Source organism: Cantharellus anzutake (assembly GCF_015039405.1).
Source record: "Cantharellus anzutake strain C23 chromosome Unknown EI90scaffold_49, whole genome shotgun sequence".
Classification (NCBI taxonomy): domain Eukaryota; kingdom Fungi; phylum Basidiomycota; class Agaricomycetes; order Cantharellales; family Hydnaceae; genus Cantharellus; species Cantharellus anzutake.
This window is the reverse complement of record NW_024066999.1, coordinates 456,748-478,207: the sequence shown is the minus strand read 5'-3', so window position 1 is coordinate 478,207 and position 21,460 is coordinate 456,748. Positions and strand designations below refer to the sequence as shown.

Sequence of the window (21,460 nt, the reverse complement as noted above, 5' to 3'; positions counted from 1 at the left end):
CTGAGGACCAATTCCCCGCAGATCTACCTTCCTATGCCCCATCGATCGTCAGTGTGAGTATCCTCTAAGACGGCGCGCGAAATGTTGGGAACTAATCTCCACCCACAGAGTGCCTCAGATGCAGAGGACCTCCTTTCCCTGGTTTCACGCATCCTACAAAGCCGGGGTCAGTATTGCCAGAGTATTTCATTCTCTCGTCAACCTAAACTTTCTACAGACCCGCTTGACGTTGAAGTTTTACTAGCCACATATCCGGCATTCACCACCAGTCCTGATTTGCTGGGAGAGCTCAAGAGGATTTATGAGCGAATGCCTCCGGGTCACGATGTTGGTATGGAAGTTCGAAGACGGTAAGGCACTCCGGATGCACTCGGAGAACCGTAGTTGAAGCCACAATAGAATCCTGCACGTCATGCGTCAGTGGGTATCTGGCGAGTTTTGGGATCCCATCCTGGGTTCCGAGCTGCAGAACTTTCTGTACAACCAACAAGCCGTGGACCTCGGCCTGCGAGTGAACGAGGATGTCGCCTTTATGTTCCGGAAGTTGAGCGAGCCATTACATCCGAACGATGATCAACTCGATGGAAGCGTGAGTTCAAAAAAATCTGCCACGCTTAGATGCTAAAATGCTCCCCAGAGCCTGTTCAACTTCGGGAGTGGAGTACCGCCCCCAAGCGGTAGCAGAAAAGGGTTTTTCAATCGCACCGCCTCACGGACCCTTTCTCATGGATCCCTACTGAAGATGAAAAGACATGACTTAATCGAAATTGCGCGTGTATTGGAGGCAATGGAGGAGGAACATCGCGCTCGACTTAACATTCCCCGGATTACAAAATGGTTGTTGTGGAAACGTGGGCCTGGGTTACACTCTAATCGACCTTTCTCTCCCATGTCCGATAATGTTAGTCGAAGTAGCCAATTTTTTCTTGAAGCTTATATCTGACACGTTATTGCTGAAGCTAGCGAAATGGGTTATCGGTTCATGCTTACAGGGGGACATCACCCAGAGAGCTAACTCCTTCAAAATGATCCTCGACATCGCTGAGGTAAGCCAATGTGCTCAGAAGACCCAGCCGCATCGTAATCTCTTTCCAGAATTGTAGAGAAAACGGGAACTTGGCGTCAATGGAAGATATTTTATTCGGCCTAAAAGCCATCAGTGCATTGAAATGGACGAAGCGCCTGGCAGGGGATGCTGACGACAGGATCGCCAGGCTGATGCAATCTTTGAACCCCAGACTTCCTCATCGATTGTACCCACTAAGTAGGTGCAACTGACTCTGAGATAGGGCGACACATCAATAATGCTTGTCGTTGATCTAGACGGCCGAGTATATGGTCTCATTCCTTGCTTTCGAGCTGTGAAGTCCTCGACTGGACTAGTTCATTGGGGCAGGTGCCATACACTGTTTCGCCATCTCCGGGATTGCGTGCAGGCTCCAACCAGCGCTGCATCAGCGGTAGCGCCACACCCTGCCAATCGGGCATGGGTCTTGGATCAATTACGACTAGCTTGGGAGAACCGCGATGCTTATCCCACCCTCAGTGAGAAGGTAGCACAGGGAGAGGAGGAGGAATATCGCAAGAGAACCCGAACAGCAGCGGGTTTCTCGTAACTATTCCTTGTACACCTATGTTCTCTTTTTTGGGTACCACGGAATGAATGAATATGGACACTTCACTTGTACATCCCGTAATAAATATGTACATAGGCTCGAACACCCCGACGTTACCAGGGCATACAATAAGATCAAATGGCAGTTGGCTGAATCCTCTCGGGATGATTGTATGGGTCCCATTCAGCGGAGTTGGAGTCCAGTCCATCGAGTTGGGGTCCTTGAGGTATCAATTCTTGCAATCTCTGGCCAATATCGAGCGTCATGTCCGTGTATCTTGTAGACGTGGGCTGCAGCCTCGATTTGGAAGCGAATGTAGCATTGTGTGATAACGCGGAGGTCGGTGTCAGTCCAAACTGACGCCCGAAAGTCAGCCATAACAAGACATTTGTAGCTCCCGATGAGGCGAGGACCCATTGAGCGAGGATCGCCCACCCATGTCGCACCGCTGTGGGATGGTGCGAAGCAATAGGGAAATGATCAATGGCGCGAACTACAACTGTAGGAAGTACGAGGATAGCATATGCTAGGATATTCAATCATCAGCGAATAAGGCGCTACGCTAGTAAATTGCTAGGTACCTGCGGGGAATCTAGGGGATCAAAATGAGGTTGGAATTGTCGCTTGATGGATAAGCTGAAACATACGTAAAAGTCGCGCTATTTGGGCGTTGACTATCGAGCGGACTATCCATAGGCTCGACCTTTGCGGTTTTGGCGCGATTTAAAACAGCACATAAACAGCATGTCGTACATATCCCTAGTCCAAACCATATCCATGCAGTTTCGGCTCCTGAGGGATATTGTCATCAAGTGCCTCTATGATATACCTGCTGATGTGCCCACCAATCCGTAACCGACGCGTCACAGGCTTTTCGCCGCTGATCCAGCACCAAAGACTGAAAGGAAGTACGATTGGTCCACTGGTGTCCAACACGAATAGCCAATAAGAGTACATACTCGTTGCTACCATAGTAATTTGGAATCATTGCTGATGGGATGCTGATAAGTAAAGCGAGGAAGACGATTATTGCCAGCCCGACAGCATAACTCAGATTCCGCTCCCTCTTTGTATGGGATCTGGGTGGCGAAAGGGTGTAGATGATCATTACCATGGCGATGATGCTGGTAATGAGCGCTGAATAAAAGGATGGCATACAGGACTAAGGCATTGTAGTTACGGTCAACCAAGCAAACGAACCTGATCCTGTGTCTCCCATTTGAGTGAGAATACCTAACGGGGAAAGGTAAGAGGGTTTCCGACAGGCAGGGAGATGCCCACCTTGTGTCGTGCAGTATGCGCCGGGATGTACTCTGCCCTCAATGGACCATCGTAGACTGAGGGCCGATCCTAACGCTTGACAACTATTCCGATCTTAAGCCAAGACATAAGATGAGCGTCAAAGTCGACAACTTACGCATTTGCAAATAACAAGTAGAGAAAAAGCACACTGGTAGGTTGTATGTATGACTTGTCTGGGAGCACCCCGCCATACTGGCGGTACGAGCGAATGATGCGTGACTGTTCTCAGTGGGTAGAATAGATTATTGCACATGAGTATGACACGCGCAGTACCCCAACAATTTTAATGCCTACTGCGGTGCTGAAGAGGAGCCAGGAACTCGTTAGGAACGATATACATGCTGTCTCGAAGATGACCTTCATTGATGAACCCCTTCTGTGAGCTGAAGTGGGAGGCGCCGAACATAACATACAAAGAGCCCAATCCGGACCGAAAATTTGCCCGAAAAGTCGTAGGGTGGAGTATCCTGGTTAGACCCAGACATGTTGAGAAGGGTGAAGTCTTGCGCGAGGGATAGATGACTCCAGTTAAGATGTATCTTTGTCAAGGAGCAAACGCTGATTAAACGTGGAACATGCGCCTAGCACTCGTTGCACAGGCTTCTCTAAAATGCGGTGCCCCCTCGATTAAGCAGGCCGTTTAGGCGCAATTGGGGATGAGAATGCGGTCGCGATGTACCGCTCCGAATTCCAAGTTGATTTACGATAGGCGCGACGGAGCGATCCGTGTTCAGTGTCATCACGATGCCACCCATCTCAGATCCACTGCATGATGAAACTTTGGTCAAACTGGGCAAGTTGCACACGCGCATCCAAGATGCGCTGTCGTATCAGGTCCCACGACTGTTCAATCACACTGGATCTGTTGCGGTGCACCAACAGTACGCCGCTGAATTGCGAGAGGACATTGAGTCTTTTCGTCGAGAGCTAGAGGTAGCTGATAGCTTCGAGCTTAAGTTGTGATGACTGCGCATGTGTTGATCAAACTCCACCATGCTCAAGATATTAGAGACATTCGTAGACGACATTCGAAGCGATGAACGACGTAAAGATATTTACTCACAGCTTGACGAATTAGTGGCTCAGGTCGAACAGTAAGATATTTCTAAATATCCAAGGAATTATTTATCTCACTATGAACAGGCTGAAAAAGCAATTCCGTGCCGCTTTGCTGGCGTCAAAACGTGCTATCGATTCTCAGGCTCGCTCGCAGCGAGACGAACTCTTTAGGTCGTCTCCAGTAGCGTCTGCAGTTAGTAAGGAGAATGATCAGTCGTATGCCCACTCCACGGCTTTCTGTTTGGTCCTGTGCTGAACTGAAGCGCCTGTAGGGGAGATGCATTGATGAATGCTAGTGCTGCGGTTACCCAGGCACTGCGACGTACTACAGTTTTAATGCAGCAGGAGCTTGAGCGATCGGTCCTTTCTACCCAAATGCTTGGTGCGCATAGCCGGTATATCTTCGCCATACATGCTAAACCGATTCACAGAGGACTCCACTCAAACCATGACCGTAACCTCTGATTTGTATTCATCATTTTCAACACTCTTGAACACATCAAAAACCCTTGTCACTGCTCTGGAAGAGGCTGATTGGCTGGACCGCCTTCTGATACTATCATCTCTCGCCTTCTTTCTCTTAGTTGTTGCCTACATCATCAAGAAACGCATTATTGACAAAGGCCTCTGGCTCGCCTTCTGGTGGGTGAAGTATGTGCCATTACCACGTGCTGGTGGATCGTCTCCTATTCCCTTCAATGGCGCAGCAACCTCGGTACTCCCATTAGTCTCTTCCGACACCTCAGCATCCATTATCACAGTGTGTGCTGCTGCTACCACTGCCTTTTCCACACTTCCGATGCCTCCTGAGACACTTTCAGCCCTCGCAGAACCATCGCCTACTGATATCATAGGCACATTAACAGGGGAACCCTGGGAGGCGCATGGTGGCCCTTTGGGTTTCAGTGGCCTGGATCGTACCACTACGCGAGCACTTACAAGTTCGGACTCCCCGATCAGTAGAGAAGTACACCATGAACTATAATAAGTTGTGCGGATTGTCCGAGGCGGAGATACATGATACACTTTACTTCCTCTTTGGCACACATGTACAGGTCGAAATGCGATGCTACGCTGCCGTCATGCACAAAGTTACTGAAACTAGAGGGCCAGCACGTTGGAGCCTCGCAGCACGAAGCTCCATCGATGAGGCAAAGTTTCGTGTGTAGCAATGCACGAATTAGTAGCGAAATATCATTTGCGGGCCTGTGCAAGCTTCCATTTGGCGATATTGGTTCCGACGTTCTCGCAAATCACCTCGTTGTTTGGTCGTGCACTGAACCATTCGTGCACATCACCGGTAAGAAACAGTCGCCTAGACAACCATTCTTCAGTTGAGCGCAAAACCTCGCCTGTCGAGTCGGTAACGTCTCCGTTCCCTGAGGAAGAAGCCAGAAGGGAGAAGTCGCGATATGAATGTCGGAGGACGCTCCATGAATGTTCTCGCAATGTGTTTCTGAGACCAACAATAGACTTTGACAAAGCAAGCTGGCAAATGTATGGGAAATAGGGATCTAGAGCTGTGCCGTGTTTCTTCCGATCTATGGTCCGCGGATCATCGAATTTTATGGGTAGGCGCGATGGCTGAAGTAGCTGATGCACTTGAACATACTCGAACCGACGAATGCGTAATGAGAGAGTCTCGAAATACAGAAGCAGCTGTCCACCCGTGCATGTTTTCAAAAGGGAATCCTTGATCATGGATATGAACGGTCCTTGCGCAGAGAAATTGGAAACTAGCAAGTCTAGCAGGTATAACGCAATGATGCTGTCCTGATATTGTGTTTTGGCGACCGTCCCCCCACTCTCCTTTGCCTTGGAGGCCTTAGGGGATGAGATGGGCTGCGAGTAGACGGTGTTCACAAGTTGCGCAAGCAAATGCGAAGCCTGAAGGTTCTCCCCAAATATGATGCAGATAAGAGTTGATTCTTCACACACTAATGCGCTTGCGAGGGGACTTAGTCGTTGAGTAAGCGGAACCAAGCAGCCTATTCACCTTGGGTGGCAAATGCGTCAACACGTTTAGACGACATGATGCCTTCCCTTAATTTCCCTGCCCTCCAAATGAATTCTCCGCTAAATGGGAATGCCATTGAATGACCCACTATAGAGAATTAATATGCTATGTCGAGCCTCTTTCATCGCTTGACTTGGAGGAGCCGCTGGTTCTCGGAATTTGTGTAATGCATCATATTTTTCGATCTGAAACGTATGCGACAAGCATAGATATGAGTGTAACAGGTGGGTACTTGGATACAATACCTGCTGATCTATGTATTTCTTATACTTTTCTTGAGTGTGGTGTCCTGTTAAGCTTCCAGCCACCCGATAAACAACACGGGAAATGTGCCTCAGGTGACAGTTTTTGACTCACGCATCCCCCCCCTTCTCTAAACCACCACTGCGGCTGACGGAGGAGACAAGGGCTATATCTTCTTCTGCATTTTGGGCATTCTTAGTCGCTCTCATTCTCGAGTTTGCCCACTTAGATTTCGGCGGCATTGGATCGACTTCCTGGGTGTGATCCTTCAATGAGATCGGGGTCGTGTGACTTTGTGGACGTGACGTGACACACTGACGTGCATCAAACTCGGGCACTATTTGACACGTATCCCACACCACGTGGGTCAACGTCGACACCCAGCCCGCGAGCAATGGGCGAGACGTCGAGGAGACGGATATGTGGATACAAATTAGCCTTTCTGGGATTCTGTGTTATTGCCAGTGCAGCGTTCGCGCGTGCCGCTTCAGATCCCCACGACCAATCTAATGACCATACAGATGGCGAGGCCGTTTTAGCTGAAGAATCACCTGTAAGACACCTTTGCTATTCTCATCTTTTCATGCCTAATTATTGCGTTACAGGTATACTATGACAAATCTCTGGAAGCATCTAGCGCTTACAAAGAAGCCATGCAAACTTTGCACTCCCTCTCACCCCCTTCGAAACCCGATACTCCATGGAATCCTAATCAGAACTCGCGATCCTTCCTTTCCTACATATTCCCTAATCCACAAGGCCCAATCGCATCAGCTATACGGATAATTTACAAACTCAAATCTCATAACTGGATTCCCAGATGGCTTTCTGGAAAGTTTGAGGGTGTTGACCAAAACCAAAATTCCAAGTGGGGCATATTTCGCTCTTCGTCTAAGGGTGTTGCCAGTGGAAAAGTGTTGAAGGTCATTGATTTGTTACAACATTCTGCGGATCTGGGAAACATGGATGCGGTCTTCACACTTGGCAGAATATCCCTCTTCCCTCCATCACCACTCCCTGCCAATGCATCTCGAGCATTCCATGCTTTTCTGAAACACTCTCATGCTACCGGGAATGCAGCTTCACAAGCGTATGTAGCATTTTTCTACTCTACCGGCTACGAAAACGTTGTCCCAGTGGATCAAGCGAAAGCCCTTCTCTATTACACATTTGCAGCGCATGGTGGAAATGAAGACGCGGAAATGGCGCTCGGATACCGCAATTGGGCTGGCATAGGTATTAAGGAGGATTGTATGGTTGCATTAGAATGGTATGAAGCTGCTGCAGAATCCGCAATGGCACATTTCCTGTCAGGCCCTGCCGGCGGGCGGACTCTGCCTCGTACATTTACGCGTATTTCCGATCTGCAGGGGGGTGTCTACGGCCCGGGCGCAAGTGTCGCTTCGACAGGGCCCAATGTGCACCGGCCTGCCATAAAAGCTTCAAAGTCTAAAGGTACCGGTGAGACATGGGAAGATCTTCTGGAATTTTATCAGGTTTGCCTCATCACTTTCGGTGCCAATTGTCGTGCTAACGTCGTTTCCATGGAGTTCCACGCAGATCGTGAGGAGCCCGAATATGCCCTTCACCTTGGTCGAATATACTACCAAGGCGGGATCTACCAGGCTCCAGGAGGTATTGCATCTGGTACCGAGGGCGTTGGTGCCCTTTCTCGTGATTTCGCCCGCGCCAGGCATTACTTCTTGCAGGTGGCAAGACAAGTTTGGTTGCCACCCGTGAAGGGTAGCAACAAAAAGGATGCCCATCTACGGAAGAAGGAGAATCTCGATGACCACACACTTGTTTCAGCTTCCATAGCGGCTGCTTACCTAGGGCGCATGTATCTTCGTGGCGAAGGCGTCAAATATGACCCACAGTCAGCCAAGATGTGGTTTGAAAGGGGTGCAGAGTTTGGCGACAAAGAGTGCCATAATGGCCTGGGCATTATATGGAGAGACGGGCTTGTTAACAGGAAAATCGATGAAAAGGTTGCCAATGAGTGTTTTTTCGCCGCCGCAAGTCAGGATCTTGCTGAAGCCCAAGTCAATCTTGGGAAATTCCATTACAGTTAGTTTCACTTTTCCCTCATGTTTTCGTAATCTGATGGATTTTCAGATCATCGTGAGCTTCCGTTGGCCCTGAAGTACTTTGAAGCAGCCATCAGACATGGATCTCCTTTTGAGGCGTTCTACTATATCGCATCTATACACGCCAAACGCGCACAGGATCGGAACTCGATACCTTCCCTCCGCGCAGGGTCGTGCGGGGTCGCGGTTTCGTTCTTCAAACTGGTTGCTGAGCGGGGTTCCTGGAAGAACACACTGATGAGCGAAGCAGAGTCACTCTGGCTGAGGGGGGGAGATGCGGATAAGGAGGCTGCTAGACTGAGATGGTGGATGGCGGCGGAGCAAGGATTCGAGGTTGGGCAAAGTAACCTTGCTTACGTGCTGGATCAGCGTATGTTCCTGAACATGGTCGGGTGGTTTCCACACTGATGTGCCCTACATTTTCAGATAAGAGCTTCCTCCAGCTACCCAACTCCCGGAAACCGGAAAATAACACTGCTCGCCTGGCGCTCGTCCAGTGGACGCGTTCGGCTGCCCAGCATGACGTCGATGCCCTAGTCAAGGTCGGTGACTACTATTACCACGGCTTGGGAGTAAACGACGAGTCCGAGGAATTGCGATGGGAGAAGGCTGCTGGATATTATCTCAGTGCTGTTGAAACTCAACGAAGCGCATTAGCCATGTGGAATTTGGGATGGATGTATGAGAACGGGAAAGGCGTTAACCAAGTATATCCACTTACTCCTGCATGCAGAAGATTGCACTGACAATCGTTGCCTCATAGGATTTTCACCTCGCAAAACGTTATTATGATATGGCATTGGAAACGAATTCCGAGGCCTATCTTCCAGTCGTTCTTTCGGTTGTTAAACTCTACACTCGAAGCCTTTGGCATACTCTCGCAGGCGGTCGCGATAAGGGACTAATATTGTGGGGAAAGGACAACACCGAGGATGATCATTGGTATCTTGGGAAAGCTCGAGAGGAGTTTGCCAAGCGCTGGCGAGGACGCAGAATCCCAAAGTCTGATAGGAAAGGTGTGGATGAAAACAGCGGGAACAACAATCGAGAATCGCTGGAGGCGGATGACCCAGTTCAATGGGCGAAGGATAAAAAAGAAGCCGACATCGAGCGTGCACGCGCTGAAGAGGAAGCCTTTGAGAGAGGAGATTTCTTTTCTGGAGATTTTCTTGCTACCGGTGACCCTCGGCCTCGACGACACGAGGATGCAGCGGAAGAGTTTTGGGAAACGATGTTTCTGGTGCTCATATGCGTCATGATTTCGTGTTTGATCTATGTTCGCGGGCGATATGTCGCTCGAGCGGAGGCAGAACGGAGACGAATTGCTCGCCAAAATGCAGAAGCAGCTGGGGTTCCGGCAGTGGGGGGTACAGCGCATCAGCGTGCGCAGGCGATGGTGGAGAGGAGGTTGGAGGAGCAAAGAAGAGAACGAGAGCAAGTACAGGAGAGACAACCAGTGTTCCCACATCCGGTCGAACCGAGTCCTCCGACAGGGTTGTTTGAGCCTGGAGAAGAACCACCAGACTACTGATCTTGTTTGGAAGCGTTGGAGACGGAGTGTACCTAGTCAATTTATTGCCTGCAATCATTGATTTTTCCTAGAGTCTCAACAGTCGCGCTTTAGGCACCTCGGAATAAACTCCGACATCATAGATATGTAAATATACATGTGGATTACTATGATACTCAACATAACCCAAACCACTGAAGTCCACGTGTCGCCTTATCGCCTTCGGTGCGGGAGGGTCGATGCAGGGACGAAATAAACTGGCCCCGTATCGCCCGAAGGGCTCTGGTCATCCTCAGCGGTGTCTATTACCTACAAGTAGGATCAATCGAAGTAAGGACGTTGTGAACAGAACCGTTCGGCTCAATAGATAACACTTGCCAACTCGGCAAAGCGCTCGCTCAGTAAATATTGCTGCTGCTCATCCAGGAGCCTTCGAAACATTGCGTTATCCTCCTCCTCCCAGTCATCATTCTCTCCATCTTCCCAGTCATCCTCCTCATCGTCATCGTCGTACTCGTCTCCGTAATCAAGTTCACCATCTCCGATTCTTGACATGAGCGTCTCGAAGTTTGTGCTCAGCAAATCGTCAGCAAATGAGTCAAGTGCATCTTGGAACCGAACGTAGTTCGCCTCGCGCATCATCCGCGTGAGGCGCCTTTCTTGGGCGGCTTGCATTTTCTCAGCACCATGCTCGAATGTAATCTCCTCTCCATTGGCATCGAGATGCTGAAAGAAGCAGTCGCGACCTATTTGAGGCCCCGTGTCGTGCAGGCAACAACAATGTGAGGAGTGTGGGTACGTACCAAAGGGGCAGAAGGGCTCCCGCATCAGAGATAAGCTCTTGGCTATGTGCCTTTGTGTGCCGGAAGCGTAAATGAAGGGTGGCTAAGGGTTTGGAAGCAGCATTGACGCACTTGCATGGGATCTTGGAGAGTCTCTTCTTGTATTGGTCAATGGTGATCTTCTTCATTGGATTGTTATCAGGATAGAACTTGTCGGAAGGGACCACGAATGATGACGGAGTACGGCACACTGGACAAGTCTTTATAACGCCAGATGAAATGGTTTGTAGATCTTTGTCAGAGACCGCCCGCCACGATCGAATGCATTCCATGCAGAATGGATGGCTGCAACCCGCTAAACAGCTGATTATTAGACTCGGGTCACACATCGAGGCAAGGATGCTCACGTAGCAGCCCATACTGTGCAGGCTTCTCTTCATAACAAATAATACATGGATGCTCGACCTCAGCCACACGCTTCGAAGCCGTAGATGGCGCGCTTTCAGAATCCTTGCTCGCCGCATTGGATGGAGCGGCCCGACTGCCAGAACCAGCCGGAGATTCGTGTTTGTAAAAGCATGAAGTCCCTCTTATGCAATTCCCTGACGTTGCGTTCAGCAGATGACAAGTTCCGCGCATATGCGACAGTCATTACGCACCAGCGGCGAAGAATCTACACAGCGGAGTGCCGGAAGGATTCACTGACGAGGACGTGTTTGAGGGTTCCCGGGGACTGATATGAGCATAACGGCAGGAATCGCCTCTAAAGCACCCCCTGGAGGTGTTAAAGTAACGGCAGACCGGTTCATACAGTGACGACATGAGTGGTCGACCGCCGTGAGACGCGAGATTCGAAACCGGCTCCTAACTGCAAGACCAGGGATTCGTTTACAGGAGCCCGAGAAGGGTGGGGGTTAATATGTTGACGAGACGTGTTCTGTCACAAGAGGCAGTGACAGTCGTTGGATCGACGCCAGCGATGCGGATGCAAACGTTCGAACGCATTTCAATATTTCCCAGAAACGCCGAAAAGCTGCACTTACGAAATCGTCATTCCCTCTATGGCTGCGCTGGCTCAATGGGAGGATCTTATTACTGGCCCTCAGCTTGAAGGACACATCGCTGACATTCTGTCCATCCTTTTCGAGCCTACGAATATCCTCATCACTCATGTTGGCCCTGCAATTGCCACGCAGTTGTCCGACCCAGCCTTCACCCAACATCCAAAGTCTTATCAAGATCTGATTGATCTTTCTGCGAGTCATATTGAAAAGCTCCACCCGCGCGATCGATCCGAGTTCATTCGCGGTCATCCACGAATTGGAGAAGTTTCAAACCTTTCTGCACTGAGTGCGGCCGAACAAGCATCAAAGAAGACCCCTCCTGAAGTCCTCAAGCAGTTGGAAAGGCTGAACGTTATTTATGAATGGTCCTATCCTCGTTTGCGCTACGTTACGTTTGTCAATGGTCGTTCGAGGGCAGAGATTGTCCCAGAAATGAAGAAGCTCCTAGGAATTACAGGGGACCTCGATGATGTCACACAAGAATCCACTGTCGTGTGGAATGAGGGAAGTAAGGAGTGGTTGACTGAGCTGAACCGTTCAGTTCATGCTACCATTCTCATCGCCAAGGCGAGGCTGGATGCATTGGGCGTCATCTGACGTCCAAATCGATCGAATCAGTGGAAGGAGAAAAATCGAAGATAGATGGAGTCAAACACGGTGTATACGTTTGGATGCACAATGTATGTATATCAGCCCAGTCTCGATCTGTAATTCGTCGCGTCCGTAATTTCCAAACCGCGCGCACCCATATTCTTATGTATCGTCGCTGTTGAATCACGCATGTTGAGCCTCAAATCACTGATATTTCACCCACTAGAGTGCTCGCGTCGCTCGCGCCAACATGCACTGCCAACCAACTGAATTTCGTATCACAAGCAAGGAACCAAGATAAAAATTATTCGTTACAAGATTTATAAAATACAAGAAAGGCATTGATATACACGCATCCTGAATTCAGGACAGTCGTCGTGCAGCAGCAGCAGATGCGCATTCAAAACGAGGGATGGACGGAACTGCTGCGCTATTGTCGACATGGATAATCTGAAGGAAGACACTTCAGCATGTTGCGGGGATCGCTGATGTCAAGACCTGCAGCCGTCACAAGTCGCCATGTAGTGCGAATGAAGTGGAACGAAGTAGCATTACGCCAACAGTGCAAAGCGAGTGGAGGAAAGTTGTATCGTTCTCAGCAGTGACCATTGACGACAAAAGAAAAACGGCGATTAGCGCGGTACGTGATGACAAGGGATACTCAGCGCGGGTGAAGTGACAGGGAAAGCTCACACCTGTCATGGGACTGGCGGTGGGGCTGCAAAGTCATCGTGACAACGAATATCGACACGGACATGGACAGACCGAACGGGGTGCGAGGAGAAGGATTCAAATATGGGTAGATCCGCGTGAAGAAGGATGCAATAGTGGGGCACCCGTGCAATGAGGTATTCACCTAGTTGCATGTTGATCAAACTGGAATGATTTCGACAGGGACAAGTGGCGGGGTTGGAAGCATTGACAATTCTGTTGTTTCCAGTGGTGGAAACGATCAAATACACGACGGGGAAGGGCATGAAGCTTATATGGGCAGACATCGGGACGCGAGAGGACTGAGGCAACGTGGACGGAACAACGTGGGATTTCGACAACTGGCGCCATGTGAAGTGTTGGATGATGCTAGGGGAGCACAGGAGGACGAAAAGGGAATGGATGGAAAGGATGAGGCAAGGGGACGGTGATGAAGGCGAGCAAGGTAGTGGAAAGAAGGAGGGTGCCCAATCGGTCTTTTCCGAATTGCAGATACTAGAGGAGCAGTAGTGACTGCAGTGCAGGTAATCCTCACGGATAGACCAACTAGATTTCCAGTCACCATGGCAAAAAGGGGTGCGTTTATTGTTATCGAGGGACTTGATCGGTCCGGGAAAACGACGCAAACGACGCTTCTGCACGATCGGCTCGTAAAATGCGGAATTAGCGTCAACCTCTACAAGTTTCCCGGTGTGCACTAGGTCTCATTGCTTCGCCTCTGCATTAGGACGACGATATCCTTTACTCTTTGCTTGTAGATAGGACCACATCGACAGGAAAGATGATCGACTCGTATTTACGCTCTCAATCGGAAGTGGACGACCGCGCTATCCATCTGCTTTTTTCTGCCAATCGCTGGGAAGCGGCGTAAGTTAAAGGGCTCGTTCTATTCACTTCACAGTCTTATTCGAATTGAATCAGTGAAAACATGATTCAAGAACTTAAGTCGGGAATAACTATCGTCTGTGATCGATATGCATTTTCGGGAATTGCTTTCTCGGCTGCTAAAGCTCTTCCCCCCCTATCAACTCCCAGTCCCGGAGACGTGTCCACCCCGGCTGAGACACCCCGAACACTCACCTATGAATGGTGCCGAGCACCAGATACAAATCTGCCGTCCCCAGACCTTGTACTTTTTCTTGACGTCTCCCCTGAAGTGCAAAAATCACGAGGAGGCTATGGCGAGGAAAGATATGAGAAGGAAGATGTGCAGCGGCGTGTTAGATCAGTATTCAGACGAATCGAATCTGAGTTCCATCAAGAGAGCGAGAGTGGAGCAAAGACATTACGATGGATCCATATAGATGCGGGACGGACATTGGATGAAGTCAGTGAGGACATCTGGAGTGGCGTCGAACCACTAACCGGAGGCGTAGAAGAAGCGCTTGCACGCTTATGGAGCGGGACACCATGAGATTTTTAGAATTCAAGTCATCAATCACCTCATATTCCACAACTACATATCATGCAATTACACCTTTATGCAGACAGAAGCCCAAGCTGGGAGGGTTGTACATCGCGTCGTACGTACAGCATTAAGGATGAGGTTTCCAGAAAACCTCAAAGAGGCAGACTAATCCCGTTAAGGAGCAAGAATGGTATAGAGAATACTTTGTGCAATAAGGGACTGAAAGAGAGTTGGAGTGTTATAGGATAATTTTAAGAGCTGAGCCAAAAGGATATGCCGAGAACCAACGGTCATCAGATAGATGATAGTCTCGAGACTACAACTGCAAGAGCGATCAGAATTCCCCATCTCCATCGATTCCACGCTGCGTCCTTCCATGAGGCTGCCCATCCGAGAGGCGGCTGATCCGGTGCGTTTCCTTTAATCACCGAAGCGGAAGATTTAGGGACATCATCACTTGCTGGAGGTTGAGGGACCGGGGAAGGCGAAGCAGTTCGCATCTGGGGCAACGGCGTTCTCGGGAGGGGGGACTGTACTACAGTCGGTGTTTGCGATTTCCCTGGAAAATCGCCACGATCACGTTCACCCATGTTCGGGAGGTCTTTCATCTCCTCGTTTGCATACTAAGGGGCGACATGACAGTGACTTCCCAACTGGGGTGAACACGGCAACCTACGTCAGGAAACATCTCCACAAAGCCACGCTGCTTGCGGTTCCACTCATGGCTTCTGGCGGCTAATATGCGTTTGTCTTTGTCTTCAGATGTAACAGAACCGGTGGTCATTTCGTCGGACAACATGAAGCTCAGCAGTCCAGTCAATCTAATCGATGTCTGAAGATTAGATGGTCCCGAGATACATAATGTTGTTTCTTACATTGTTGCGACACTCCATGCTGGGTTCCACTGTCATAGAGAAGACGGAGTGAGCCGTGACGCTTGTGATGAGCAGAGAAGGGATCACGAACAGAGCCTGGGTGGAAATCTGACATGGAAAAACATATTTTCTTGTTAGGTTGGAAGCGCCCCGAAGGAGTGAACATCTACGGGGAAAGGAAGGTCGTCAAAATTGTGCCCAAGGCCCTAAGCTCAAATGGTCCGCTGAACCTTGATTCCTGGAGGCTTAAACGGGTATTCGGATGGAAACAGGAGCACACCATGATATTCTCCACCAGCGTACGGGGAGTCCGGTGGCCCACGCTATAAATTGCGAAAACAAAGAAAGAGTTGGTGGCCTGGTTCACACAAGCGGCCTGTGGCGCAGACTTACGATGAGATAGTGCCCTAGAGTATGAACTCAGCTTATGAAGCCAGCAATATATCTTAGATAGACACTTACAGGTTAGAATGTTCTTTTCCTCCGGAGCGGCCCAGACGAAGGGTGGAGGGGACGTCTGCATGGCAACATACTCCTTAGACAACTGGAGCGGTGGAGACCGTCAGCACCGGTCCTGTGTTTGAGACATATTTCAGTATGTGGAAGCAAGTCTTACACGTTTGCTGGCCGCCTTGGAAGCCATATATGTTTCACGGCGAATGCACGAGTTAGTGAGGCTTGAGGCAGGAATGCGTGAGGCAAGATTGCGAAGGCAGTGAAAGTGGGGTCGTGATAGATTAAGCCTACTGTTCGATTCCGGATGCAATTATGCGACCCCCAGATGTCACCGCATTTAGCCGGCATCTTGACTCAACCTTCCGACGCGAGTCAGTCAATCAGCTTACATTTGTCTTGCGCTGTGGAAGGATGTATCACAGCTGGCCCACAAGCCCAACTATACTGAAAAAGATGTCCCTCAGCCTTCTATCATTTTCTCTTTAATTCTAATTGCCAGCTGTCTCCGACACTGGATGGGTTACGTTAATTACCTTAACAAAAATTGAAGCCGAAGGTCACCCATCGGCGAAGGTATTCAATGCAGTGTGTGATGAGTTAAAGAACCGATTTGATAGCCCAACGATGCAGATAAACTATGTATGCATACATACAACTCGGACAAATAATCGGCATGAGTCGGCAGTTAAGGCGGTCTATGGGCGTATACATTGGAACGGAGGAAATAACAATGACCGAGCCACTCACCATTCACATTAGCCAGATCTGTCTCATCGTTCCTTGAGCAGGGCACCCACAGAGGCTAATGCAATGGAAGAGGGCGGCTACGGGGTGGCGCCTCGACACCGAAGTGGCCGATTGTCCTGCATCTGAGATAGCGGTGGAAGTGAGATGATTGAAATCAGGCAGGTAATTAGGGGAATAGCCTATGATTATCTCCAGAGAAAGTAGACAAGACCATAAATGAATATTAGTATGGAAATTTCACTTCGTAATGGATACTGAATAACAGGTTGGATGTTGGGGAGTTTGGCTCATGGGCCAGGGAAGGTCCCTCTGTTATGCACAATCCATCGTTTGTATCGTGCTTGAGAAATTGGATAAAGGGATGTCGGGAAAGCCGCTTAGCCATGTTCGTTGTTCATCTGGCCGAGATTGGGTTTCAACGACATTCTGTGGATTCTCAAAATTGCCCATTGTTTCATGAACATTCGCTCCTTCAGCAACAGTACCAGTTCCTTCAGGGATATTATCCGTCCCTTCAACAATGTTGTCTGCTCCTTCAAGAACGCTATCCGCTCCCTCGGGGGTGCTATGCATTCCCTCAGCAACGTTGTTCGCACTCCCGGTGAAAGTCTCTGAAGTCTCTGCAACTGGGCGTTGCTGCTTCTGCAGTCCGCACTTAACTACCTGAACCATCTTCGTATTGGAAGAAGATATTCGAATGGTTCTTAGTAGGTGGAGGTACGATGTATCGACGCCACCCCACTGTCGGAACAATGCGACAGTCGACTCATCGGTGAGATCAGGGAGTTCTGCAAAAGAAATCGTGTGTGGTCACATCAAAAATGATATGACAATACGTACCTAACCCAGTCCGATATTCCTCGACATCTCTCAGTTGTTGTTCCCGAAGAGCAACCTCTCGTGGGCGACGAGGTTCCCCCTTCCTCCTCCTCGACTCCTCGGCTTTTATGGCTTCATTATGCCGAGTGATCCATACAGACGAAACGAGTTCGTGCAATTCTTCGAGAGTGAGGGACGGTACGTCTGGCGGTAAGGCGAGATAAAAGAAACCAGCTCGATCCACTAAAATTTGACGATAAAAAATTCCGAAGGATTCCACGGTGCCTAAACGTTGTTACCTTTCGCTGTCTGTTGCTTTGAGCGCACAGAGGTTTGAGTGGCTAATTTACTGGTTCGGAGAGCCGCCCGCTCCAGCTTTCCAGCTTTTCGCGATCTAGGATGGAACACTTTCTCCCTCACAGCATTCTGTGCGGCCTTGGCCTTCAAAGCTGCAGCCTTGGATGTAGGTGCCATGAAATTGTCCCTGAAGGAAGGAAGGAGGGCTGCGGCAAGCGCCGCAACCGTTTCCGCATTTGGGTTTTTGACACCCCTCCTTGCCCGAGCTTCCTTATCTCTCTGCCGATAGCTTAATGTCTGTCAGAGGACCTAGGTCGTCTCATGGCGGCCCGCCTTCTCATCACCGGCAGCAAAGCTCGTCGTCCATAAGCTACAGCCACGGTGTAAGTCACCTGCCCTCTTGTGATTTCGATGTTTTGATTGAGGATCAACACTCCTAGTCATCTCCAGCCGTTGAATCGGCTGTGACGCGGCTTCTAATGGCCATCAAACAGCTACTCGAGGCATTGCAATTGTGGAGTGTTGGGAAAGTCACCGACCAGCAAGTCAGTGATAAGTACGTCCAACTTGGGAACGACTTCAATGCTACAGTAGCTGCGTTTGCTTCTGTTAGAATTGACATGAGGTGAGCTTCTTGTCGGCAATGAGGCAGGTCGGCCTTCGCTAATAAATTTGGTAGTGAGTTTCTTCCATTTCCTGACGACTTGCGGCATGTGCTTGAAGCAGCGCTCGCTGCGGATGAACCTGGTCCTGCCGTTCTCGAGGTGTATCTTCCACGAGTCAGAGCCATTATCACCAGTCTTCTTCACGGTCTTCGTGACAAACAGACCATTCTTAAGAAGCACTTTGCCGATCGACAAGAGCGTAAAGCCCGAGCAGAAGCTATGGGATTAACCTCTTCCCGCTCTGACAGACCCTCACACTCTTCAACATCTCGCAAAGACCGATACGCATCCTCTTCTCGGCCGTCATCTCGTGGCCCTTCTGAAGTAGGCTCGGACTATCCACGGAATGAATCTATATCTCGTTCATCACGTCATCCAGAGACATCAGAACTTCCCCCGTTACCCAACCGTGATTCGTCATTAAGTCATCCAGACGTGTCTTCGGGAGACCCCGTACCTGGCGCATATCCGGCGCCTTCACTCCAACATACACAAATTACCAACGAAGCCCAAGGGGTCCCAGTGAATGACGATAGCAAGCATGATGAGAACCCCGAATCATCTTTGCCCTTACAGCCCCAGACGACCGGCACCTCGCCCCCACCCCGTTCCTCTACACCTGTTCAGCGAGCTGATCGGTCTGGAAAGCACCCGTTGGGCCGGAGTCATGCTCGTGTTTCTCGGACGGCTGACGAGGAACGACCTCCAAGTAGACGCTCCTTGGAACATACCCGCCCAGAACTTCCTCCGAAACGCACCCCACCACCATCTGAGCCTCCCACACTCCCTCCCATTGAAGCCAACCCAGAACCTCTCATGTCATCTGCCCCTAGTCCTGGTCCGATCCCTTCCCATATCAAACGCTATTCTCTCAGCGATAACCCCGTTCCCCAATTACCGGCCATTTCCGTGGAGGGTTCATCTCCTGCACTCGACGATGTGGAAGTGGAAGAAAAGGGTCCTCCGACACATCCCGCCTCAGAAACGTCTCTGGCGGAGGTGATGTCCACACCAGCTGCCGAAGAACCACTGGCAGCTCTGAAGAAGAACGAACACTTAGCGCGACGTGCTTCCAAGCGATTCTCCGAGTATACCTTCTCCAAATTTGTTGGAAGTGGTCAAAATGACCGTTCAAATCGGAAATCGATGCTGGCTGCGTCCTCTCTGTTGAGCCCGTCCGACTTGAATGCTGTTGCAGAGGATGATACGACACCAGTTCCCTCCCCCTCCAAACCACGCAGGAACGAACTCACTCGGAAGAAGAGTCTTGAGGCGATGCGGAGGACATTCCAACCCGTGACGGAAGAAGAGGAGCCTCCGTTACCTCCCGTGCCTGCGATGGCTCGAGAGCCTGTTCCCTCGAACAGTATGCGAGCGGGGGTTCCCACAATGCCAAGCACGATTCCTCAGGTCCCACCGGAAGGTTCGGAAGCAACTTCTCCTACGTTGACGAATGGCACCATTGACGCAACTACTGAACCGAAACATCCCACCCTCTCTACTCTCCAAACTTCTGATGGTGTCCAGACTTTGACCGTCTTCCTCCAAGTGGGAAAACAGGTGAAGAAGACAACGGTTGAGACTTCAGGTCTTAGCTGTGCCTCCTTGCGCGTCCTGTTTGTCGACAAATTTCAGTATAATCCCGGAACCAGCGACTTTCCCAGCATTTATATCCGAGATCCCAGCAGTGGTGTACAATACGAATTGGAGGATGTTGAAGAGGTTCACGATAGATCTTTGTTGTCTCTTAACATTGAACGTAAGATACACACTGCCTTCGGAGTAACTTGTGCTCACTTTCCATCATAAATGTTAGCTCTAGACCAAATAAAGCAGCACATTGATGTTCAAATGTCAGCACTCTCTCAAGAGCTTAGAGACCTCAAGACAACAGTCGCGGCCACAAGACGACAGTCTATTCAGGTCTCGCCTGCATTATTGCAGACCATTTCACCTGCAGCTACACCGGAGCGTCCTTCAGAAAAACGATTTCGGGATGCGGCGAAGCGCCTTACCCGAGTGATGGCAAAAGAAGATTTCATGAAGTTTGCCGAATTTGCTTCGGGCCCCCTACCCAACTCCCCCCAGTCACCACTGCCGTCCCCACTTGCCCCTCAGATGACTGGCGGTTCCACTATTTCAGATGAGCGAGCAGCTCGCATGGTTAGCGATCTCAAGGTTCAATTCGACGAGATACAGAATCTTCGCCGTGATTTGGGGGTTATGCGGCAGATCTACACGGAATTCATGGGGTCTACCAAAGACGCTCTTGTGCAGTTGCGGGGACAGGCGCAGTCGCTTCGTGAAGTAGCGACCGCTAAAGTTGGCGGCTCACGCGCGTATATTGATTCCGGCAAGAGCAAGCTTGACACCCGCAGTCAGGATCTCCTTACCAAAGTGGATGAACTCCAAGATACCGTGGAAGCCCTTCGGGATGATGTCTTGAAACGCCATGTTCAGCCAAAGCCGAATGCTATGCAGACGCTCAAGGCTAATATTGAAACTACTGCTGTGGAGCTTGAACGTCTACGCGAACATATCGCCTTGGTTAAACCATCCTGGAAGCAGACATGGGAGGAGGAGCTGCAGAATATTGTCGAAGAGCAGCAGTTCCTCAATCACCAGGAGGAGTTTGTCAAAGACCTGATCGAGGATCACAAGGCTCTCAAGGAAGTGAACGATCAACTTGCCCAGGTGTTATCTTTGCGTACCACCAAGGGGTCTCGAAACGGGCCAAAGTTCAACCCGCTCCCAGTAGAGGAAGGACATGAAGGCCTTAGCACTGTCATGCTTGAGATTCGTGGAGCCCAAGTAGATCCAGAAAAGCGCATGAAGGCAATTGAGGCGAACCAGAAAGCACGCCAACGTGAACTCGCAGACCGATCCGATGAATTTCAAGACGAATTGTCAAGTTTCGTCAGTGGGAAGAAATTGAAAATGACTGGCGGGGCGGAGGAAGCGGAGCGTGTCAGGCAGAAACGAAATGAAATGACGCTGAAGGCTATGTTCCAGCCGTCTGACCCCTGAACGACAAGATAACGATATTGCATGATTGGACACGTTTCCTTGGGCTTCGAGCTCTCCGCTGTTTTGTTTACTTTTGGGGTCAATATGTGCCTGACGATCTAGCAGCATGGCACCTCAATCTCTACTCACTGCTTTCAGATAAGAGAAATGTTGATACTCTGCTGCCGTCACAGGCTGATGAGTG

General features: G+C 50.0%; 11 protein-coding genes across 11 annotated transcripts; 6 read left to right on the top strand and 5 right to left on the bottom strand.

The window, feature by feature from the left end:
- Positions 1-180: 180 nt before the first annotated feature.
- On the top strand, positions 181-1,315 carry EI90DRAFT_2030800 (uncharacterized protein). The gene is made up of 5 exons (XM_039052455.1): positions 181-350; positions 400-589; positions 638-901; positions 960-1,046; positions 1,096-1,315. The coding sequence occupies exons 1-5, from the start codon at positions 310-312 to the stop codon at positions 1,276-1,278; spliced, it is 765 nt and encodes a 254-aa protein (XP_038912580.1). The 5' UTR covers positions 181-309; the 3' UTR covers positions 1,279-1,315.
- Positions 1,316-1,464: 149 nt separating this feature from the next.
- Positions 1,465-3,851, bottom strand: EI90DRAFT_3291648 (uncharacterized protein). The gene is made up of 10 exons (XM_039067290.1): positions 3,332-3,851; positions 3,213-3,275; positions 3,034-3,137; positions 2,898-2,980; positions 2,817-2,849; positions 2,576-2,753; positions 2,462-2,514; positions 2,264-2,408; positions 2,198-2,208; positions 1,465-2,142 (listed from the first exon to the last, which is right to left on the bottom strand). Exons 1-10 carry the CDS (start codon positions 3,401-3,403, stop codon positions 1,751-1,753), a joined length of 1,134 nt encoding a protein of 377 aa, XP_038912579.1. The 5' UTR covers positions 3,404-3,851; the 3' UTR covers positions 1,465-1,750.
- Positions 3,652-5,197, top strand: EI90DRAFT_3156878 (Sec20-domain-containing protein). The gene is made up of 5 exons (XM_039066077.1): positions 3,652-3,851; positions 3,921-4,012; positions 4,062-4,193; positions 4,250-4,359; positions 4,409-5,197. Exons 1-5 carry the CDS (start codon positions 3,663-3,665, stop codon positions 4,960-4,962), a joined length of 1,077 nt encoding a protein of 358 aa, XP_038912578.1. The 5' UTR covers positions 3,652-3,662; the 3' UTR covers positions 4,963-5,197.
- Positions 4,938-6,296, bottom strand: EI90DRAFT_3072098 (uncharacterized protein). Its single transcript, XM_039061351.1, has 3 exons — positions 6,083-6,296; positions 5,974-6,030; positions 4,938-5,914 (listed from the first exon to the last, which is right to left on the bottom strand). The coding sequence occupies exons 1-3, from the start codon at positions 6,117-6,119 to the stop codon at positions 5,172-5,174; spliced, it is 837 nt and encodes a 278-aa protein (XP_038912577.1). The 5' UTR covers positions 6,120-6,296; the 3' UTR covers positions 4,938-5,171.
- A 335-nt stretch (positions 6,297-6,631) lies between these two features.
- Positions 6,632-9,855, top strand: EI90DRAFT_3146653 (uncharacterized protein; the record flags this gene model as incomplete). Its single annotated transcript, XM_039065439.1, has 7 exons — positions 6,632-6,790; positions 6,843-7,733; positions 7,788-8,304; positions 8,353-8,694; positions 8,751-9,031; positions 9,088-9,326; positions 9,357-9,855. The coding sequence occupies 7 exons, from the start codon at positions 6,632-6,634 to the stop codon at positions 9,853-9,855; spliced, it is 2,928 nt and encodes a 975-aa protein (XP_038912576.1).
- EI90DRAFT_2976290 (uncharacterized protein) lies at positions 9,732-11,438 on the bottom strand (the record flags this gene model as incomplete). The annotated part of the gene is made up of 5 exons (XM_039055877.1): positions 9,732-10,580; positions 10,638-10,687; positions 10,749-10,971; positions 11,024-11,218; positions 11,276-11,438. The coding sequence occupies 5 exons, from the start codon at positions 11,436-11,438 to the stop codon at positions 10,195-10,197; spliced, it is 1,017 nt and encodes a 338-aa protein (XP_038912575.1). The 3' UTR covers positions 9,732-10,194.
- Positions 11,439-11,473: 35 nt separating this feature from the next.
- Positions 11,474-12,711, top strand: EI90DRAFT_2031057 (Oxo-4-hydroxy-4-carboxy-5-ureidoimidazoline decarboxylase). The gene is made up of 2 exons (XM_039052456.1): positions 11,474-12,360; positions 12,498-12,711. Exon 1 carries the CDS (start codon positions 11,678-11,680, stop codon positions 12,275-12,277), a length of 600 nt encoding a protein of 199 aa, XP_038912574.1. The 5' UTR covers positions 11,474-11,677; the 3' UTR covers positions 12,278-12,360; positions 12,498-12,711.
- An 834-nt stretch (positions 12,712-13,545) lies between these two features.
- Positions 13,546-14,396, top strand: EI90DRAFT_3128406 (uncharacterized protein; the record flags this gene model as incomplete). The annotated part of the gene is made up of 3 exons (XM_039064091.1): positions 13,546-13,672; positions 13,741-13,849; positions 13,904-14,396. 3 exons carry the CDS (start codon positions 13,546-13,548, stop codon positions 14,394-14,396), a joined length of 729 nt encoding a protein of 242 aa, XP_038912573.1.
- A 7-nt stretch (positions 14,397-14,403) lies between these two features.
- On the bottom strand, positions 14,404-15,908 carry EI90DRAFT_2999781 (UBC-like protein; the record flags this gene model as incomplete). Its single annotated transcript, XM_039056299.1, has 8 exons — positions 14,404-15,013; positions 15,067-15,211; positions 15,266-15,294; positions 15,357-15,431; positions 15,496-15,588; positions 15,659-15,672; positions 15,728-15,809; positions 15,882-15,908. 8 exons carry the CDS (start codon positions 15,906-15,908, stop codon positions 14,684-14,686), a joined length of 795 nt encoding a protein of 264 aa, XP_038912572.1. The 3' UTR covers positions 14,404-14,683.
- Positions 15,909-17,116: 1,208 nt separating this feature from the next.
- On the bottom strand, positions 17,117-17,704 carry EI90DRAFT_2848000 (translation machinery-associated protein 16; the record flags this gene model as incomplete). Its single annotated transcript, XM_039053730.1, has 3 exons — positions 17,117-17,256; positions 17,309-17,530; positions 17,587-17,704. Coding segments are annotated over 3 exons (480 nt in total), but the record flags the coding sequence as incomplete, so codon positions are not given.
- A 173-nt stretch (positions 17,705-17,877) lies between these two features.
- EI90DRAFT_3128403 (actin interacting protein 3-domain-containing protein) lies at positions 17,878-21,276 on the top strand (the record flags this gene model as incomplete). Its single annotated transcript, XM_039064090.1, has 4 exons — positions 17,878-17,967; positions 18,025-18,209; positions 18,264-20,008; positions 20,066-21,276. 4 exons carry the CDS (start codon positions 17,878-17,880, stop codon positions 21,274-21,276), a joined length of 3,231 nt encoding a protein of 1,076 aa, XP_038912570.1.
- Positions 21,277-21,460: the final 184 nt, after the last annotated feature.

Coding starts and splice junctions, on each gene's coding strand:
- EI90DRAFT_3156878 (XM_039066077.1), top strand. CDS start 3,663: ATGCCACCCATCTCAGATCCACTGCATGATGAAACTTTGGTCAAACTG. Junction 4,013..4,061: donor TTAGTGGCTCAGGTCGAACA/GTAAGATATTTC, acceptor CACTATGAACAG/GCTGAAAAAGCAATTCCGTG. Junction 4,360..4,408: donor CCTTTCTACCCAAATGCTTG/GTGCGCATAGCC, acceptor ACCGATTCACAG/AGGACTCCACTCAAACCATG.
- EI90DRAFT_3072098 (XM_039061351.1), bottom strand. CDS start 6,119: ATGAAAGAGGCTCGACATAGCATATTAATTCTCTATA. Junction 6,031..6,082: donor TAGCATATTAATTCTCTATA/GTGGGTCATTCA, acceptor TTTGGAGGGCAG/GGAAATTAAGGGAAGGCATC. Junction 5,915..5,973: donor TGACGCATTTGCCACCCAAG/GTGAATAGGCTG, acceptor CAAGCGCATTAG/TGTGTGAAGAATCAACTCTT.
- EI90DRAFT_2030800 (XM_039052455.1), top strand. CDS start 310: ATGCCTCCGGGTCACGATGTTGGTATGGAAGTTCGAAGACG. Junction 902..959: donor TCTCTCCCATGTCCGATAAT/GTTAGTCGAAGT, acceptor TTATTGCTGAAG/CTAGCGAAATGGGTTATCGG. Junction 1,047..1,095: donor TGATCCTCGACATCGCTGAG/GTAAGCCAATGT, acceptor ATCTCTTTCCAG/AATTGTAGAGAAAACGGGAA.
- EI90DRAFT_3291648 (XM_039067290.1), bottom strand. CDS start 3,403: ATGTCTGGGTCTAACCAGGATACTCCACCCTACGACTTTTCGGGCAAA. Junction 2,850..2,897: donor CGCATACTGCACGACACAAG/GTGGGCATCTCC, acceptor TTTCCCCGTTAG/GTATTCTCACTCAAATGGGA. Junction 2,515..2,575: donor AATTACTATGGTAGCAACGA/GTATGTACTCTT, acceptor ACTTCCTTTCAG/TCTTTGGTGCTGGATCAGCG.
- EI90DRAFT_2031057 (XM_039052456.1), top strand. CDS start 11,678: ATGGCTGCGCTGGCTCAATGGGAGGATCTTATTACTGGCCCTCAGCTT.